The sequence below is a fragment of the Bufo bufo genome, chromosome 2, assembly GCF_905171765.1.
Source record: "Bufo bufo chromosome 2, aBufBuf1.1, whole genome shotgun sequence".
NCBI lineage: Eukaryota > Metazoa > Chordata > Amphibia > Anura > Bufonidae > Bufo > Bufo bufo.
In genome coordinates, this window is record NC_053390.1 from 663,436,061 (window position 1) to 663,457,520 (window position 21,460).

The following is a 21,460-nucleotide window of genomic DNA, read 5'->3' on the forward strand; positions in this document are numbered from 1 at the left end:
CTTCAGAAGGCTCTGGTAATGAGTAGACCCCTGAGGAGGGTGTATTTTGTATCATGTCATAGTTGCATCATTTGTAGGTTTCTTGCCCATTCTTCTGATTTAACCTTCTCCTTCCCACAACGCAGCAGACTGTCTCTTGGCTGTTGCTGGAGCAACAAGAGGAGGCGAGGATGTCTCCTTCCTCCCTGTCACCGCTCACAGCCCTGCCAGGCATCTTCTGCTCAGTGCTGGAGACTGAGCTCCTATTGGCTGCCGCCGCCCGCTCGTCACCAGGGGGCGGGGCTTTGTGTCGGACTCGGCTCGGCTGCTGGACTAAGCTCCGTTAGAGCTGCAGAGGCTGTCACTTAGTAACTCTTTATATACCATTGTCTTCTTGAAAGGGAGAAGGGGAAACCACTGGCAGAATGGTAGGTGCATTGTGTAAAGTGAATGGGGATTATGATCTGCAAGTATGGACAATCATTTCAATTCTGTCTGTCTGTCTGTCTATCTGTCTGTATGGATCAGGCACTGCTTGTATAATTGGGACATTGTGCCACCCAGCGTCCCCACTGCTTAGCTTTGTGTTTTAGCTGATATGAAATCAGTGCACGGTTTACAATATACTGTTTTGGGGGGGGGGGGGGGAGATATGTTCTACATGATCACGTAAAGCACGTCCTGTTTTTTCCCCCCGTCGCACACTGATTAATAGCACTGTTATCGCGTTTCGTGCCGGCACATCTGCATTCCTGCTCCTGTTGTGCTGCCTTGTACCACGGCGTTGCATCTTACTGTAAAACATGACGCTTTTCTGGCTACAGACAATAGCAGGAGATGCTGAGCTGAAAATTGCATAACGCCATTCTCTCTCATTGTTTTCCTGCCAAATGATATGAACAAAGAGATGCAACAGAGCACCGACTGGTGTGCGAGGAAATGCGTTAGGAAATGGCTGGGATGTCACAGGGGGGCATTGTCATAACAGTTCACCTCGGTGCATTAGCTGCGTTGTCATTTTGGAGAAGGCCCTGGACCGGATTCATCCGCGTCAGGTGACGAGCCGTCGTATATCTTTAGCGTGCTTTACTTACGCGGCCAGTCGTCAGAATAACAGGGTCTGTTGACTATATTTTGTACAATTCTTTGTCGTAGGCGTAATGTTTCTCAAAACTCCCTGAATACAGTTCTCTCGAGCGTTATTCTCTGTCGTGTTTGGCATCTTTTATTACTAAGCGATGCTGTATTAAAGGGCTTCTGTCACTCCCCAAAAGTCATTTTTAATTTTTGGGCTAATTAAAATCCTTATAGTGCGATTATTCAATATATAATGCTCTTACCCTTATCTGTTGTCTAGTTTCTATAAAAACCGCACTTTTATAATATGTAAATTACCTCGCTACCAGCAAGTAGGGCGGTTACTTGCTGGTAGCCGCCACATCCTCCTTTCAAAAGAACGCTCCCTCCTCTTGTTGATTGACAGGGCCAGCGAGCGTTCTCCTCCTCTGGCTGGCCCTGTCTGCGTTCTAAATCTCGCGCCTGCGCCGTACCGGTCTTCAGTCGGCGCAGGCGCACTGATAGGAGGATGCTCGCTCGGCCGCTCCTTCCTCAGTGCGCCTGCGTCGGGAGTAGATGTGACGTCATCGGCGCAGGTGCACTGAGGAAGGAGCGGCCGAGCGAGCGTCCTCCTATCAGTGCGCCTGCGCCGACTGAAGACCGGTACGGCGCAGGCGCGAGATTTAGAACGCAGACAGGGCCAGCCAGAGGAGGAGAGCGCTCGCTGGCCCTGTCAATCAACAAGAGGAGGGGGCGTTCTTTTGAAAGGAGGATGCTACTTGCTGGTAGAGAGGTAATTTACATATTATAAAAGTGCGGTTTTAAAAAAAACTACTGAACGAAAAAGAGTAAGAGCACTATATATTGAATAATCGCACTACAAGGATTTTAATTAGCCCAAAAATTAAAAATGACTTTTGGGGGGTGACAGAAGCCCTTTAAATGCCACGTATGATTAAAGGGGTTCTACATTTTTCAAACCAGCTCCTGGATCTGAATACTTTTGTAATTGCTTGTAATATAAAATTTAGTTATTCACTGAAATATATCTGTATAGCGCCACCTGCTGTTCTTTTTTTTTAATTCCTCTGTCCTGCTCACTGAGATGGACACACATGCTCAGTTTCATCCTTAAGGGAACCTGTCACCTCCCAAAACCATCCCAAGCCGCCAGCAGTGTGTTTCTGACGATGCCTTTCTCCCTGAAGGCAGATGCAGCAAAAGTACTGAAAACGTTGTTTTATCCCCTGCCCGACGCGCTTCTCCACATATGCTTGAAGTCAAGAGGGCAGCGGCCTCCTTGCTCCAAGTCACGGTAACCACGCCCCTTCCCTGCCCCTTCGCTGTGACTGACAGCCGGCTGTTCGGCTGGCTTTGCCGAACTCTCTGCATAAGCGCTGACCGCTGCCCTCTTCACTTCAAGCATATGTGGAGAAGCGCGCCGGGCAGCGGATAAAACGTTTTCAGTACTTTTGCCGCATCTGCCTTCAGGAAGAAAGGCATCATCAGAAACACACTGCGGGCTACACGCAGGTACTGCTGGCGGCTTGGGAGGGTTTTCGGAGGTGACAGGTTCCCTTTAAATTGCCACTTCCCTGAGAGAGGACACACCCCCGAAGCTGACAGCCTGAAATAAATCTAGCAGAACAATTGGAGCAATGAATGGGGAGATCTCTGGATCCATGTGAGTAACAGGGCTGGTTCTAAGTTTGTTAGAAAGAGACTGGTGTGTACTACGTGACATCTTATTTTTCATTTTTTACATTAACCATTGGATAACCCCTTTGAGCTGATCATGTATGGAATATGGTTGTGTATTTTATGGGCTTTTGCATTTATTTTTGAGAAACTGTGGACATAGTATATATGTTGTTGTCTATGCAGCTGGAACATACAGTAGACACTCTTATTGCACCCAAAAAATTATAGAGGGTTTTATGTATCAATAGAGGATAAACCAAAAAAAAGTATCAGCGCTGATATAAAAAACATCATATCATTGGAAAAAAATATGGCAAAAACATCTGCCTAATCTTGGTTTACAAGTTTCCACCCAGCAGGGGCGTTGCTAGGTCAAAACATTCGGGGCCTGGGCCCCTGATGTTTTGTCCCAGGCCCCGAATGTCCTGCTTGTCTCCTAGATATAACTGTATTACAGTTGAATCTAATGCACTGCAAGAGCTGAAGGACCTGTGATGACCTTACAGGTCATGTGATCAGTTTTAAATGCAGTAGCTGAAAAGGACCTGTGATGATGTCACCATCATGTGACCAGTGCAGGAGAGAACGGCTCAGCAGTGAAGAGAAGTCCTGGGAAGAGGCTGAGGTGAGATCTGCTCATGAGGAGAGGTAAGTGAGGGGTAGATTACTCAGTGTGAGAGGCAGAGCAATGTTGGGAGTTGTAGTTATTCAACTGGGACTGTATGTTAGGGCTGAAGGGAGGGAAGTTATTTACATGGGACTGAAATTTGGAAGTGGCTGGGGTAGGGTGATGTTATTTACATGGGACTGTATGTTGAGGGGTAATGTTATTTATATGGGACTGCATGTTGAAGGCAGCTGTGGGAGGGAGTGATATTATTTACATGGTATTGAATGTTAAGTGGTAATGTTATTTACATGGGACTGCATGTTGGAGGTGGCTGGGGAGGGGGTGATTTTATTTACATGGGACTGTATGTTGAAGGTGTCTGGGGGAGGGAGTGATGTTTTTTATATGGGACTGAATATTGAGGAGGTGATGTTATTTAGATGGGACTGTATGTTGAAGGCGTCTGGGGAGGGGGTGATGTTATTTACATGGGACTGTATGTTGGAAGAGGGAGGAGAGATGGTGTGATGTTATTTACATGGGACTGTATTTTGGAGGGGGCTTTAGATAGAGAGGGATGTTATTTACATGGGACTGTATATTGGAGGGGGCTGGAGAGATGGTGTGATGGTATTTATATGGGAGTCTATGGCGGAGGGAGGGAAATAGTGCTATTTACATGGGACTGTATGGCGGAGGTGCTGAGGAATTATAATTTCTGAGGACACTAAATGGAGGAATATAACTACAGGGGGCACTGCAGGCGGCATTATAAATATTGGGGGCACGTCAGGGCGAGCATTATAACAGTAGAGGGCGATATAACTACAGGGGCACTGCAGGTGGCATTATAAATACTTGGGGCGCTTCAGGGTGATCATTATAACAGTAAGGGGCTGTATAAATACTGGGGGCACTGTGGGGCATTTTAAATCCAGGGGACATTAGGCGTTCCTTTTACTACTGGGGGCTCTATAGGAGGGATCCGCCTTATTTCTACTAAGAGCACTGTGGGGGCCTTATAACTACTGGGGGTCTGTGAGGGTATTATTAATACTGGAGGGCTCTTCTACTAATGGAGGCACTCTTGTGGAGCATTATCACTGTTAGGTCTAGTAGGGGGCAGTATTACTAATGAGAGCATTCTAGAAGGGAATTACTATTGGTGGGACTATGAGGAGTACTGTTACTATGGGGGGGGGCACTCATTTTTCTTCAGGATAGTATTTGGGGGTACAGAAAAGAAAGGAAGCTAAGATGTCTGTGCGTCACACTCTGCAGAGACGAGGCGGTTGAGAGAAGTGTCCGGACCGAATGGAGAAGATGATGACAGAAAAGATCTACATCAGAGGAGAAGTCACATGGGAGGCCCTGGATGTGAGAGGTATGTGCTGCAGTTGTTCAACTTAGAGAATTGGGCATTGGTGCTTGGGCCCTGGAACTTTTGAGACCATAGCAATGCCCCTGCCTCTCAGAAGTTTGTGATAACTGTGATTATCCACGAACGACCACTTTAGAAATATGTCTTAGAGACACTGTTATTCATGGTCCCCTACTTTGTACTGTAGAATATATTTTTCTAAAAAAAAATTCCAGGTTGCTCCTCCAAGGGAATCATCAGTTGAGCACTGTGCATTGCCACCATCTTCTCCTCCCAGGCAGCTGAACAGAGGTTTGGTGGTAGCATGTCTGCAAGCCCCTGTTACATCTCCACAAGAGCATAGATATCTGGCATAGTCATCCACCGATTTATTCTCCAGCCTCTAACCAGTAGAATAATCAGACACCATTTGCATCATGTTACCTATGCTGAGCTTGTTTGGAGCATCTGTCCATAACCACCAGATGTTTCCTAGCAGGAGACAAGTCATATCCAAAAATCAGTTGTTACTTTATTCCTTATAAAAGCACAGCTACACCATGGAGAGACAATTCAAGAAGTAACTAGAATTCATAAAAACACATAAAAGGTAAAATAAAAGATTCTACAAATAGCATTATGTAATTTTTTTAAAATTTGGGTAGCAACCAAAGGATTGTTCCATCATACTGTGTATCAAATCTTGTGCCCAAAGGAGAACCCTTATAGTACAACCAGATAGCAGAAAGTCTCTATCTTATTTTCCCTAAAAAAGAAACTTTGGATCCTGCTGATAAATGGGTCCCCTGGGCGCTGACTGGGCCCTGTAAGTTTTTAGCACAAAGATCTTTTAATAAACAACCTTTAAAGTTCCAGTCTGTGCTACTTTACATTGTAAAGTGAAGCTAACCTTACCTATACCTGGCACTTTGATAGTTTCTTCAGAGGCTCGAAGATACTAAGGCTGAAGCTTATGAAACTCCTGGGGCTGGATAATCTTGCGGGCTTCAGCTGTCATTCAATAGTTAAAATCTACAAAAGTTTCTTGGTGGTCTAGGCCTTAAAGCAGTTTTAGGGCCTTAGGATAGGACCCTATCTACCAGAGTGAAACCCCACAAATGGTGGAGGATGCAGGCAAGCGCAGTGAGGCAGGCATGATTGCCGAAGTATTGTTTTTCATTTTTGCTCCGGGCACCGTTGTATGTCTTGCATTAAACCCTCTAGATTTCAACCCGTGACCCTCGACAAAATGGAGGCCATAATGAAGGCTCTTGTGAAGGCTAACCAGCAGCAGCGAAAAAACCAACCTGCAACAACGGGAGGCTAACAGGCAGCAGCAAGAAACAAACCAGCTGCTGTTACAACACGCGATGGCTATAAAGACGGCAGGAACATCCCAAAGCTTCCATGATGTCCGGAAAGCGGTCCATGCGACGATTCCCAAGATGACACCCTTAGATGACGTCAAAACCTACCTGGCGATGTACGAGAAGGTGGCCACAAGGGAGAAACTACCCCGAGACCAGTGGGCTGAGGTCATCGCTCCGTTCCTGGCATCCGATTCTCAGCGGGTGTATTTCGACTTGCCGGACGATCAAGCGGCCGACTACCAGAAAGTAAAGGGTGAGATTCTGGCAAGACTGGGGGTGAATGTGTTGGTCCGGGCCCAGCGAGTACATCAGTGGGGGTTTAACCCAGCTGAGCCCGCGAGACCCCAGTATTATGACTTATTTCACCTCTTGCAAAAGTGGCTACAGCCTGATGTGCCTAGTCCCACGGCTATTCTGGATTGACTATTAGCTGATATGTTCTGGAGGGCTTTGCCACCCCCTCTCCAGCACTGGATCGGCCAGGTGTCTCCTGGCAATGCCCTGGAGATGGTGGACCTGGTGGAATGCTATGAGGCTACTAAGAATCTACAGGTGATTTATTTTGGGAGGGGGGCAGTCAAACCCCGGAAATCTTCACCCCAGGCCCGGAGATTTGACCTGATTAAACCCACCCGGGATGTACCCACTATGGGCTTGGCTCCGTTAGTATGCTGGCAGTGTCAGGAGCCTGGCCATGTAAGGGCTGACTGTCCTCATCGGGTTGAGCCCATGGACACTAATTGTGGTTACCGTCATATACGATACTGTATATGCCAGGAAACGATGTGCAACCGGTACCCTGGAATCTCTAGACCACTTGTTCCAGGTGAAAGTGGTAGGCACTCAAGCGGAGGCGCTGAGGGACTCAGGGAGCCTGATGACCCTAGTAAAGGCTATCCTAGTGTGGTCCACTGAGTATACTGGTCGGAAAGTTGGGGTGATGTGCATCCATGGAGACTTAAAAGACTACCCCACCGAGCTGGTGTCTTTAACCACAGTAGACGGCAGGTGGACCCACGAGGTGGCAGTAGCCACAAATCTACACTACGAACTCATAATAGGGAGAGACTTTCCTGGCTTCCCGGCCTTATGGCCGGTTGTGAGAGTTACTGATACCCGTGAGTCAGGGGTAAACCTAGGAGATTGGCATTGTTCAGGAGGAAGGCCAGAACCATGGGAACCTGAGGCCGAAGGGCCTGCAGTAGGGGTGACTGCCACTTCGGTGGAAGAGTGGGAGACAACCCCGCTGAGTGTAATGGTGGTAGACGTGGAGCACTTGCCACTAGGTCCTGAGTTGGAGGACCTCAGTGTCTCCGGGGAAAATTTCTGTACAGCACAACATGGGGACCCAACCCTATCCCAAGCCTGGAAGAATGTGGTAATAATTGATGGGGAACCACAACAACATGGGGCTGAGTCGATGTTTCCCCATTTTGTGGTTCATCAGAATATGCTGTATCGGGTAAACCAGCTGCGGGGTGAACATAGTGAACAGTTGGTGGTGCCCCAGGCTTATCGCAAACTCGTGTTAGAGTTATCCCATCAACATGTTCTTGGGGGTCATCTGGGAATGCAGAAAACACAGGACCGGATATTACCATGATTTTACTGGCCCAGTGTGTTTAGAGAGGTGGACGAAATTTGCAAGTGTTGCCTGGCCTGCCAAACAACTAGCCCCCAGCACCTTTTCCGCAGTCCCTTAGTACCTCTCCTGATCATCGAGATACCGTTTGAGCGAATAGCTATGGGCCTCATAGATCCAGTACCGAAGTCCACTTGTCACGGCGGACGGGGAACTCAGACACACAGATAAACCAACGACCAGGCTCTAGGCGAGAAGCAGGGGAAGGGTCACCTCCTAGCTAAACCCTGACCTCTTTCCCTGCACTGCTCAGCCCACATTCAGACCTTGATGGTAGGAATGAAGTGTCCACGTGCCTGGGTTAAAACACCCTAGATTCCCTGAGATGGTGAAAAGGGGAAAAGGAGCAGCCTGCTCGCACAGAACCTGGATGGGAAAGATGACACAAACACAACCTAGACAGCAATCAACAAAAACTAAAACCACACTTATCTTTCTGTGCTGGAACAGACAACCTTCCTTCCTTGCTTCCAAGGCCAGACTGATTTCTATAACCCGCTCAGAACACTGGACTAGAGTGCTATTTAAACAAATGACCCCACCCAGTGCACCTGATGGGAGGCGGGTCCAGCACGACTCCAAAACAAAACTAAACACGTGCTGCTATTCTGGCTTGACCTCCGCACATAGTCAGAGCAGGGCATGACACCGCTAGAGGACACCAACACATCTTGGTCGTCCTAGATTATGCCATTTGGTATCCGGAGTCGGTGCCACTGTGACATACATCGGCTAAACTTATAGCTTAAGAGTTAATGAAGATGTTTTCCCGAGTGGGGCTACCTAAAGAGGTTCTGACTGACTAGGGGATACCTTTTATGTCCAAGGTGATGATGGAACTCTGTAAGTTGCTGCACATCAAACAGCTATGGACGTCCGTTTATCATCCGCAAACTGACGGCCTGGTACAAAGGTTTAACCAAACATTAAAAAACATGTTAAAAAGAGTGATGTCTAAGGATGGGAAGAACTGGAACTCCTTCTGCCCTATCTTATGTTCGCAGTGCGAGAGGTGCCCTAGGCCTCTACTGGATTCTCGCCCTTCGAACTGCTATATAGCAGACATCCTCATGGTCTGTTGGACATAGCCAAAGAGGCGTGGGAGCAACAATCCACCCCTTATAAAAGTATTGAATACGTCACCCAGATGCAGGAACGTATGGAAACAGTGTTGTCTCTTGTAAGAGAGCATATGGAGGCAGCTCAGAGAGCTCAAAGTGGGGTCTATAATCGGCAGGCTCGGGTCCGGATCTTTAACCCAGGAGATTGGGTTTTGGTTCTGGTACCAACCGACAACAGTAAGTTCCTGGCTAGGTGGCAGGGACCCTACGAAGTAATCGAAAAAGTTGCAGAGGTAAACTACAAGGTACACCAGCCAGGGTGGCGAAAGCTGGAGCAGGTGTACCATGTGAATTTACTCAAACCGTCGAAAGATAGGGAAACCTGTACAAAAGACAGCCCGCGGCCAGGTTTTTTTAGGAGAAGAGGTACCGGCCCCTCTGTCTGATGCAAGAGAGGCGGCTGCCACAGTAAAAATTGCTGACAGCCTCTCCTCTAAAGAGACTCAGGAGGCCAGGGAATTAGTTAGTCGGAACACGGATGTGTTCTCGGACCTCCCTGGATGCACTTCCATAATCCAGTATGACATTGTCACTGAGCCTCAGGCAAAAGTCTGATTAAAACCATATAGGATACCCAAGGCTCGGCGACAAGCCATATCTGAGGAGGTGCAGCTAATGTTGCAGCTAGATGTCATTGAGAAGTCAAAAAGTGAGTGGGCCAGTCCTATAGTATTGATACCCAAGCCGGACGGGACGTTGCGGTTTTGTAATAACTTTCGAAAACTTAACAAGGTTTCCAAATTTGATGCTTATCCCATGCCCCGGGTGGATGAGCTCATCGAGAGGTTAGGACAAGCCCGGTATTTTTCTGTTTTGGACCTCACGAAAGGGTACTGGCAGGTGCCCTTAACGGAGTCTGCCAAAGAGAAATCTGCCTTCATTACTCCTGGGGGGCTGTATCAATATAAGGTCTTACCCTTTGGTCTGCATGGCGCCCCTGCCACTTTTTAATGACTTATGGACATTGTGCTTCGTCCACATCGTCGGTACGCTTCGGCTTGTCTGGACGATATTGTCATCCACAGTACCGACTGGGAAAGTCACCTACCCAAAGTGCAGGCCGTAGTGGACTCCTTTCGGAAGGCTGGACTAACCGATAACCCCCAAAAATGTGCAATAGGGTTAGAGGAGACTAAATACCTGGGGTATGTTATTGAGCGCGGTGTCATCAAACCCCAAGTGAACAAAATAGAGGCAATACAGAATTGGCCCCGACCTGTCACTACTAGGCAAGTAAAGTTGTTCTTGGGAATGGTGGGCTATTACATGAGGTTTGTTCCCCACTTTGCTATGGTGGCCGTGCCATTGACAGGGCTCTTGAAGGGACGCAAGTCAGTGGTGGTTCACTGGGATGATCAGGCGGAAGAGGCTTTTTCCGCTTTGAAGTCGGCCCTGTGCGGGTCCCTGGTTTTCGTGACGCCCGACTTCAAAAAGGAATTTATAGTACAGACCGATGCCTCCAAAGTAGGCCTCAGTGCTGTACTGTCTCAGGAAGTCAACGGGAGGAGCATCCCGTTGTCTTCCTCAGCCGTAAGCTCACCCCAGCCGAGACCATGTACATTATAGTGGAGAGAGAGTGCTTGGCTATGAAGTGGGCACTCGAGTCTCTCCGTTATTATTTGTTGGGGAGAAAATTCCACCTGGTGACTGACCACTCCCCTCTCAAGTGGATGAGCCAGGCCAAAGACAGAAATGCCTGGGTCACCAGATGGTTCCTTTCCCTACAGAACTTAAAATTTACAGTGGAACACAGGGCAGGCCGGTTGCAGGGAAACGCGGATTCCCTGTCCTGAGTACATTGTCTGGCGAGTGTTCCCTCAGGGTTGAACAAGGGAGGGGGGGGGGTATGTGAGGGGAATGGTCTGGGAAAACAGGTGTTGATGGGTTTTTATGCGCCCATTCTGACCTATGGACCTATACGACCTCAAAACACTGAATGCCGCTGATTAGAGGTCTTTTTGCACATGTCAATGTTTTTTTATATTATTTATTTATTTATTTAAATTTTTTAGTTGTAAGGAATAGTGCAGCAGACCCCATGTAGAGATATCCACGAAAAAAACATATATCACGTGGTATGCAGTTGTTTTTACATGTACATTCACGGGGACGGATGCCCCAGGAGCTTTCTCGGCGCATACACTAAATGGACAATCAAGACAGAGTGTGAAAAGATTCTTTACGAGGACCTGTAACCTTTTTGACCTATCTGTCAATTCCGAAGTATCTGGTCTTATGACTCTGTGTTGTGCCGTTCCTCTGTTATTCCTTTTAGAAGTTAACAGTCTGCAATAAAGGTCTAGATGGATGTTACCAGTCCCTTCACAATCTGCCATTGGTGGCACTGATTAGATAGTATCAGACTGTGCAGGGACACCCCCCCCCCCCCCCCCCCAACTGGTAACACCCATCTGGACCTTCATTGCAGACTCCAGGCAATTCATTTATAAATTCTATAAGGAATAACAGAGGAACAGCACAACATACAGTCATAAGAATAGACGCTACAAAATGACATTTAGTTTATTTTCCTACTTATAATAGCACATTTCTTGTCTTCTTCATTTATAGTATGGATTTGTCAATCATGCCTTGGAGCTGCTGGTGATAAGGAACTATGGAGAAGAAGTATGGGAGGATATAAAGTAAGTTGTTGGCTGGAGCTTCATTCTATATACTTGTAATATTTATTTTTTTGTTAATGTAGCAGAGCTAATGCTAATGTTTGGGTCACTATGCCACAATCTGTTCCTTCAGGAATGAAAAAAAAAACGGAAGTTATTTAAAAGTGCATGTTCATATCTCAACACATTATATTTTTTATATACAGGGTGGGCCATTTATATGGATACACCTTAATAAAATGGGAATGGTTGGTGATATTAACTTCCTGTTTGTGGCACATTAGTATATGTGAGGGGGGAAACTTTTCAAGATGGGTGGTGACCATGGCGGCCATTTTGAAGTCGGCCATTTTGAATCCAACTTTTGTTTTTTCAATAGGAAGAGGGTCATGTGACACATCAAACTTATTGGGAATTTCCCAAGAAAAACAATGGTGTGCTTGGTTTTAATGTAACTTTATTCTTTCATGAGTTATTTACAAGTTTCTGACCACTTATAAAATGTGTTCAATGTGCTGCCCATTGTGTTGGATTGTCAATGCAACCCTCTTCTCCTACTCTTCACACACTGATAGCAACACTGCAGGAGAACTGCTAGCGCAGGCTTCCAGTATCCATAGTTTAAGGTGCTGCACATCTCGTATCATCTGAAGGCAATCGTCTATGCTGTGAAGATACGAGATGTGCAGCACCTGAAACTACTAATACTGGAAGCCTGTGCTAGCATTTCTCCTGCGGTGTTTCTATCAGTGTGTGAAGAGTGGGAGAAGAGGGTTGCATTGACAATCCAACACAATGGGCAGCACATTGAACACATTTTATAAGTGGTCAGAAACTTGTAAATAACTCATGAAAGAATAAAGTTAAAACCAAGCACACCATTGTTTTTCTTGTGAAATTCCCAATAAGTTTGATGTGTCACATGACCCTCTTCCTATTGAAAAAACAAAAGTTGGATTCAAAATGGCCGAATTCAAAATGGCCGCCATGGTCACCACCCATCTTGAAAAATTTCCCCCCACAAACAGGAAGTTAATATCACCAACCATTCCCATTTTATTAAGGTGTATCCATATAAATGGCCCACCCTGTAGAATTAATATATTGCATTACTTATCTTTTGATGAGGCACAGGTTACATTCTGTATTTTTATTCAGAGATTCATTCACAATTCTATAGGCCCCGAAGTTTAAATCTGTCAATCCTTACTAGTTCATTGTTTGCTATGGTGTGATCTGATGTGTTGTAGGATCTCTCGTTCCACCCATAAAGACTGTAATGTCTAATGATGAGCTTGATAAGCCCGTTGACTGTTTTCAATCACAACCAGTAGAATTGTGAATGCAGCTCTAGGGCTTAGTACAAGTGTCAGTACAAGATGAGTAATGCATTTACTAAATTATTCAATGTAGATTATTATGTCGAGGATTTCAAATGATTTCAACTATTATGGTTCACACGTGATTAAGGTTTAGTTCAGTTAAGCCGAACCTTTTACAGACCGAGTGCCCAAACTGTAACCCAAAACCCACTTATTTATCGCAAAGTGCCAACATGGCAAGTTACCCTGAATACCAATATACAAACCGGATTCCAAAAAAGTTGGGACACTATACAAATCGTGAATAAAAACTGAATGCAATGATGTGGAGGTGCCAACTTCTAATATTTTATTCAGAATAGAACATAAATCACAGAACAAAAGTTTAAACTGAGAAAATGTACCATTTTAAGGGAAAAATATGTTGAATCAGAATTTCATGGTGTCAACAAATCCCCAAAAAGATGGGACAAGGCCATTTTCACCACTGTGTGGCATCTCCCCTTCTTCTTACAACACTCAACAGACGTCTGGGGACCGAGGAGACCAGTTTCTCAAGTTTAGAAATAGGAATGCTCTCCCATTCTTGTCTAATACAGGCCTCTAACTGTTCAATCGTCTTGGGCCTTCTTTGTTGCACCTTCCTCTTTATGATGCGCCAAATGTTCTCTATAGGTGAAAGATCTGGACTGCAGACTGGCCATTTCAGTACCCGGATCCTTCTCCTACGCAGCCATGATGTTGTGATTGATGCAGAATGTGGTCTGGCATTATCTTGTTGAAAAATGCAGGGTCTTCCCTGAAAGAGATGACGTCTGGATGGGAGCATATGTTGTTCTAGAACCTGAATATATTTTTCTGCATTGATGGTGCCTTTCCAGACATGCAAGCTGCCCATGCCACACACACTCATGCAACCCCATACCATCAGAGATGCAGGCTTCTGAACTGAGCGTTGATAACAACTTGGGTTGTCCTTGTCCTCTTTGGTCCGGATGACATGGCGTCCCAGATTTCCAAAAAGAACTTTGAATCGTGACTCGTCTGACCACAGAACAGTCTTCCATTTTGCCATACTCCATTTTAAATGATCCCTGGCCCAGTGAAAATGTCTGAGCTTGTGGATCTTGCTTAGAAATGGCTTCTTCTTTGCACTGTAGAGTTTCAGCTGGCAACGGGGGATGGCACGGTGGATTGTGTTCACTGACAATGGTTTCTGGAAGTATTCCTGAGCCCATTCTGTGATTTCCTTTACAGTAGCATTCCTGTTTGTGGTGCAGTGTCGTTTAAGGGCCCGGAGATCACGGCATCCAGTATGGTTTTACGGCCTTGACCCTTACGCACAGAGATTGTTCCAGATTCTCTGAATCTTCGGATGATGTTATGCACAGTTGATGATGATAGATGCAAAGTCTTTGCAATTTTTCGCTGGGTAACACCTTTCTGATATTGCTCCACTATCTTTCTGCGCAACATTGTGGGAATTGGTGATCCTCTACCCATCTTGGCTTCTGAGAGACACTGCCACTCTGAGAAGCTCTTTTTATACCCAATCATGTTGCCAATTGACCTAATTAGTGTTAATTGGTCTTCCAGCTCTTCGTTATGCTCAAATTTACTTTTTCCAGCCTCTTATTGCTACTTGTCCCAACTTTTTGGGGATTTGTTGACACAGTGAAATTTTGAATCAACGTATTTTTCCTTTAAAATGATACATTTACTCGGATTAAACGTTTGATCTGTCATCTACGTTCTATTACAAATAAAATATTGACATTTGCCATCTCCACATCATTGCATTCAGTTTTTATTCACAATTTGTTTAGTGTCCCAACTTTTTTGGAATCCGGTTTGTAGGATCTTCCATGCACTTTATCATTTAGCTATAACCGCCTGCCTACATTCAATGCGCTGCCTGTGCTGTTAATAGCGTGCCCTGTGCTGATGAATGGCAGGAAGAGTCTAAGGCATATTGGTACGCCAGAGACATATTCCAGGGTGTGGGTGCCCACAGAGAGGGCTCTGAGTGTCGCCTCTGGCTCCCGTGCACTAGGTTCACCACCACTGGTTTGGTTGATGTTAACTATAGAGACGTAGAAACACCTAGTCCCTGCTATATAGAACAGCGTTTTACACCGGCCTATGATAGTCCCACAGGATGCATCTAATTTATGACAATATTTAGACAGGCAATCTAAAGAGGCGCTAAATGGTTCAAAGTGGCTCATGCTGGATGATAAATATTGCAAGATACTTTTGTCTGAATTTACACCACCCCCTCGCCTTGCTTTAGCCAAAATGTTGGCATGTCTCTGACAACGCCGGATTCCATCAAGCCACCTCCTTCTCCACTGAGCCACCCCTTGCTGGGTGAAGGGCAGAAAGTGTGGTGTGTAGCATGCATGCCAAATGTTTGGTCTAAATTAAGCCAGAATTCTGGCGCATTTTGCTTAGTAACCTTGTACTGACAGAATATAATGGTAATTTCTAAGATATTACTGTCTGGAGGAATTGTAATATTGGATTGCACTGACTGTAATTCTCATAGTAGTAAGGTTAAAGAAAAAAGAAATATATATATATATATATATATATATATTATAAAAGTTTTATTAAACCTCTTAGAACCAAAGGAAAGCAGACCAAACCCCCTGGGCAAACGTTTATTCCCAGACCGCACATAGATAGTTCATTAAAAATCTCCTCCCCCCACACACTAATTATCTATAGCATGAAATACCATATGGCTCTTGATAATTGTGGATAATTAATATACATTTATAAGATCACAATCAGGAGTCTTTTCGATCTAACTCTTCCATCTTTAGTATTAACCCTTTCCCGTCGCTCCACAGTAAAATGATGACGCTAGGTGGGGGTTTAAAGATGGCACCCAGTCGCAAACACAGCGGGCGCCATAGCTGCCAGGGGCTTGCTGTTTTAAACAGCAGGCACTTCGGACTAATGTATGCGATCGATGATAATGCCGATCACATATATTTAACCCCTCAGATGCCGTAGTCAAATGTGACCAAGAGGCGTGCTCCCGGCCGTGCACCAGCTTCCCCTAGCAAGGATCGGGGAAGCTGGAGTGTGTGTGCTGCAGCCTCTGTACTCCTGAGTGATGCAAGACTGCCTTACACTAGTTCCTATGGAGCCCCTGCCTGTGGCATTGGAATCTATGAGAGACGCAATCTGCTTGTTATAGTTCCCTACTATAAAAAAGTGTACAAAAATAAATACATTTTTTTAAAAGCGCCCACACTATTAAAATATTAAAATATTTATCCCACACGGCAAACAATGAAAAAGTTAAAGGGGTCAATTCACGTTTTTTTGGTTGTTTCACCTCCCATAAAAATTGAATAAAAAGGAATCAAAAAGTGATACACACCCTAAAATAGTATTAATGAAAGGTAAAGACTGCCCTTCAAAAAAATAAGCCCTCATACAGCTCTGTAGACTTAAAAATAAAAAAGTAATGTGGTCAGAATATGGTAATGCAAAGATTTTTTTTTTTTCTAGTTTTTATTTTTTTCAGTATTACAACGCAAAAAAAAAAACTATACATATGTGGTATCAATGTAATTATACTGACCTAGAGAATGAACCTAACAGGTCAGTTTTACCACATAGGAAACTGTGACAGAATTTTTTTTAAAAAAATTAAAAATCCCATTTGGAATTTTATTCCCGCTTTTTAGTACGTTATTTGCAACTGTAAATGGTGCTATTAGAAAGTACAACTTGTCCCGCAAAAAACAAGGCCTCATATGACTATGTGAATGGCAAAATTAAAAAAAGTTATGGTTTTGGGAAGGCAGGGAGTAAATAAAACAAAAATGAAAAAACTGAAAAAATGCCTGGTTCTGAAAGGGTTAAGAGAGATCATCAAATCTATCACCTTTCAAGGTCTTCTATGAATTTTTTACAGTGTGGATCCCATAATTCTACCTTATATGCCAGGAGAGACCTTGCAAAACACTAGTAGAAGAGCAATGCGTTTTATGTGTTTTTGTGGAGCTGGCGTTAAAGAGGACCTGTCACATGTCTGTTTGAGTAACTACTTGCATTCCCAATGCAATAATAATTTTGGAACACCGGGGGAGATTTATCAAGCTGGTATAAAGTAGAACTGGCCTAGTTGCCCATAGCAACCAACCAGATTCCACCTTTCATTTTTCACAGCTCTTTTGGAAATTGAAAGGTGGAATCTGAGTGGTTGCTATCGGCAACTAAGGCTACTTTCACACTGGCGGTAACATTTTCCGGCAGGCTGTTCCGGCAGGGGAACAGCCTGCCGGATCTTTGCTACCGCAAGTCCACCGTACCGCCGGAAGTCCGCTCTGGCCCCTTTCAGTATAGTGGGGTGGGCTGGAGGTCCGGCCGCAGCACGGCAAACATGCTGAGAGGCTGCCGGAATAAAACTACAGCACGCTGCGGTTTTTGGCCAGCAGCCTTTCGGCATGTTTGCCGTGGTGCGGCCGGACCTCCGGCCCGCCCCTATTATAGTGAATGGGGCCAGAGCGGACTTCCGCCAGCACGGTGGACTTATGGTAGCATATGGATCCGGCAGGCTTTTCTTCTGCCGGAACAGCCTGCCAGAAAAGGCTACCACCAGTGTGAAAGTAGCCTAAGCCAGTTCTACTTTACATCAGTTTGATAACTCTCCCCACCTTTCTTATCGCTCTGTGTTGTGTCATTCCTTTATTATTCCTACTAGAAGCTTCTGAATAAAGTTACAACTGGGCGTTACCAGTTGAATGTGCGTCCCTGCAAAATCTGCCACTGGCAGCACTGATTGGACAGTATCAGACTCTGCAGGGACACACCTCCATATGGTAACACCCAGTTGTACCTTTATTCATAAACTTCTAGCAGGAAAAATAGAGGAATGGCACACCATAGAGTCATAAGAATAGATACTCTAAAATAGATATTACACAGGGAATGCACGTAGCTATTAAAACAGACATGTCTGGAGGGGTGACAGGACCACTTTAAAGGGGTTCTCCGGGAATGAAAATACTTAAATGTTACTTTATTATAAATATATTCCCAAATACTTTTCATTAGTTATAATGGCTCGTTTTGTCTGGGGAGCGATCATCAGGGGAAACAAAATGGCCTCTGTCCCATTAGTTTACACAAAACCTGTCCTGATCACACAGGAGGACAAGTTACTTTACAGCCCTGAGGTAAAGAGCTGCCTCATCCTCCTCCTCTCTACTTGTTGGGGATTTTGATCCTAACTTTTGAAAAGAGGGAAGAGGGAAATTATGTGCGGCGCACAAAGCGTGCCTCGGCAAATTTTTCCACACTAGGCCATGCCTCTAACTCCTCTCAAAAATAACTAAACACCTAATCCCACAACATGTCCTACTTTCTGACAGCCGCTATTATTTGGCCGTTAAAGAAACAGCCATGTGACCAGACTCATCGACTTTAATTGATTATAAAAATGGGAGTGTGACGACTGTTACTTAAACTGCCCTCACACCGCCATTTTTCGCGTCCATGTGCATATAGGTAGGGATGAGCTAACTTCTGTTTTCAAGTTCGGCGTACAAGGTTCAGGTTCGAGTTATCTAAGAATTCTGTTATGGATTCCACCACCACGGACCATACGTTATAGTCCGTCCTAATGGAATCCATAATGGAATTCTTAGATAACCCGAACCTTGTATGCCGAACTTGAAAACAGAAGTTAGCTCATCCCTACCTATAGGCTCAACACTACCTATAGGCTAAATAACATCGCTCCCCTCCTTTCAGCCCCTCCAACATACAGTCCCATGTACATAACATCACTATCTACAGACTATTCCAATGTACAATCCCATGTAAATAACATCATTTACTCCCTCCAACATACAGTCCTATGTAAATTACATCGCTCCCCTCCTATCAGCCCTTCCAACATACAGTCCCATGTACATAACATCACTATCTACAGACTATTCCAATGTACAATCCCATGTAAATAACATCATTTACTCCCTCCAACATACAGTCCTATGTAAATTACATCGCTCCCCTCCTATCAGCCCTTCCAACATACAGTCCCATGTACATAACATCACTATCTGTCTACAGACTATTACAATGTACAGTCCCATGTAAATAACATCATTCCCTCCCTCCTACATACAGTCCCATGTAGATAACATCACTCTCCTCCCTTCAAAGCTACAGTGCTAGGCAAATAACCACTCCCTCCCTCCAAGAAGGAGAACTACAGCTCCCAGCATATTCCAGGCTCTCAGCCTCTTACATTAAATCAGTGGCAGTATGTTCTCTCCACTGATCACATGGACGTGACATCATCTCAGGTCCTTCAACTGCTGAGCTCTGCCTAGTGACGTCATCACAGGTCCTTCAGCGACTGCAGACCAAGGAGGACGCTGAAAGAACAAGTCCCCCTCAGAGCTCCACAGCCCCCTCTCCTGATGATGAGGTTAGTGGAAAGTGGGGGAGGGGCAGCTGAGGTAAATGGTGAAGTGGGGAGCGGAGGGCTCCCTGCTTCACCATTATAATCAGCTGTCTCTGCGTCCTATGGAAACTGACAGCTGAAAGCGGGACATACCTCCCACGCCTGGACCGCAGGACAGCCACTGAAATCCGGCACTGTACGGCTGGATCCTGGATGGTTGGGAGGTATGTGATCCATTCCTGAATACAGATGATAAGAACTACAGCTGAATCTCTGGGGACTTTAGTTCATGAGCAGACATGAAGTACAGAGAGGACGGACAGGACAGGCTGTGGTAATGTGTTACTATGGTAATGAAGACTGCATACAAGTGCTGCTGCACATTAGCCATACCTCACCCTCCTTTCATGTCTCCTCATCATCTCCATTCCCACAGAGATTCGCCTGTATTCAGGATCATGATTCCTGGCAAGCAGAGCAGAGGAGGATGAGGCAGCACTATGGCTCATTGTGGTGAAGTAACTTGTCCTCCTGTGTGATTAGGACGGGTTTTGTGCGTACTGATAGCACGGCGGCCATTTTATTTCTCCTAATGATTGCTCCCTAGACAAAACGAGCCATTCTAAGTAATGAAAGGTATTTGTGAATATATTTGTTATAAAATAATATTTATGTATTTTAATTTTTTTTATTCCTGGAGAACCCCTTTAACTTTTACAGCTTACAGGAAAAAAGATGGCATAAAGTTTGTTTGTGCGAATACAGGGTAAATCTAGAAATCTACTGGAGCTTGTGTAGTGAGGGAACGGGAATGTATTGCTTTCCATGAAGGGAAACCATGTAAACCCAGCCCTGCTCCAGATTTCAGTTATTGATATATGAATTGCTTCCAGATGACTTCACTGCGGAGGGATGTATAGTCACTTTGCTTCCGTTTAGGTGGTCTGGTTTATTACACTTTGGTTTATGTGATAAGATTGTGTGCAATACAGTCCTGTCTACACAGAGAATGTTAATGCACCCCGCTTGAAGTTCTCGCCTAGGGTGAAACATTTCATTTAAGCTTCATAGGACATTCAGTGTAAGTGTAAAAGTTCTTTCTCCTGCTAAAGTGGAAAAGTTCTCCCGTGCATTGATTTGTTACTGTAATGTATACTCCCATGCTGTTCCCTTAAAAGGAAACTTCTGACCCTATTTTATGCAGGTGGCATCGAATGACCTCCTATTTGCACATCATATACACCACTATATTTTTCCAGCATGTCTTTTATGCTTTTCTATCATTCTAAACCCACTTTAGTTGTGGGTTCACTAGAGGAGACCATTAATTCTAGTAGATTATACCAGAGATTAGAATTGAGTAATCTCCAAGATATTTTTCCTAGTCTTAAATTAGTTTTTGGGACTGCAATGTTGCAGAGTGCAGATCTATCATCAGTATAGGCCAGGGATGCTCAACCTGTAGCCCTCGGTATAGGCCAGGCATGCTGGGAGTTGTAGTTTGGCAACAGCTGGAGGGCCGCAGGTTGGGCATTCCTGGCATAGGCCATTGAGCTGACTGATGGGGGTCACAGTGCTTCAGTGGGTGCTGTTCTCTTTCATTGGTTGCCAGACACAGCGCCGTGCTTTTGGTAGTGGCTGTACCTGGTATTACAGGTCACTGCAGCTCAGTGCAATCTAAATGAATGGGACTGAGCTGTAATACCAGCCAAAGGCGCCATCAGGAGTACGGAGCTTTGTCTGGTTAAAGGGGTTTTCCCATCTCAGACAATGGGGGCATATCGCTAGGTGGGACCTGCACCTACATCTTGAACGGAGCCCGGAAGATTGTGGAGGGCGCACTGCGCATGCGCAGCTGCCCTCCATTCATTTCTATGGGGCCGCCGAAAATAGCCGAGCTCTGGCGTGGCTATTTCCATCAGCCCCATAGAAATGAATGGGAGCAGTGGCCGCTCAAGCGCGGTGCACTCCCATTCGGTTCTATGGGGAGAGCGTTTGACAGTGGCCGGACCCCGGAAAACCCAGGGTCTTCCAGCCACCAACTTCCCTGCTCCATTCTCAGTGTAGGTGCGGTTCCCAGCGGTGGGACCCGCACCTATCAAACAATGGTGGCCTAGTGAAATGCCCCTATTGTCTGAGATGAGAAAACCGCTTTAAGGATACTTGCACCAGTGCTGGGAAACATGCATTTCCATGTGGATTTCAGTGCATTTCCGTGCCAAATCCGCACCAAAAGCCACAT

General features: G+C 45.3%; 1 protein-coding gene across 1 annotated transcript in view; it reads left to right on the forward strand.

The window, feature by feature from the left end:
* The first annotated feature begins 278 nt into the window (after positions 1–278).
* The window catches only part of GUCY1B1 (guanylate cyclase 1 soluble subunit beta 1), a 100,139-nt gene continuing 78,957 nt past the window's right edge, over positions 279–21,460 (forward strand). The window contains exons 1-2 of the mRNA XM_040418580.1: positions 279–407; positions 11,411–11,484. Of these exons, the coding sequence (XP_040274514.1) occupies positions 405–407; positions 11,411–11,484 (77 nt within the window). The 5' untranslated portion in view covers positions 279–404. The remainder of the gene's footprint in view (positions 408–11,410; positions 11,485–21,460) is intronic.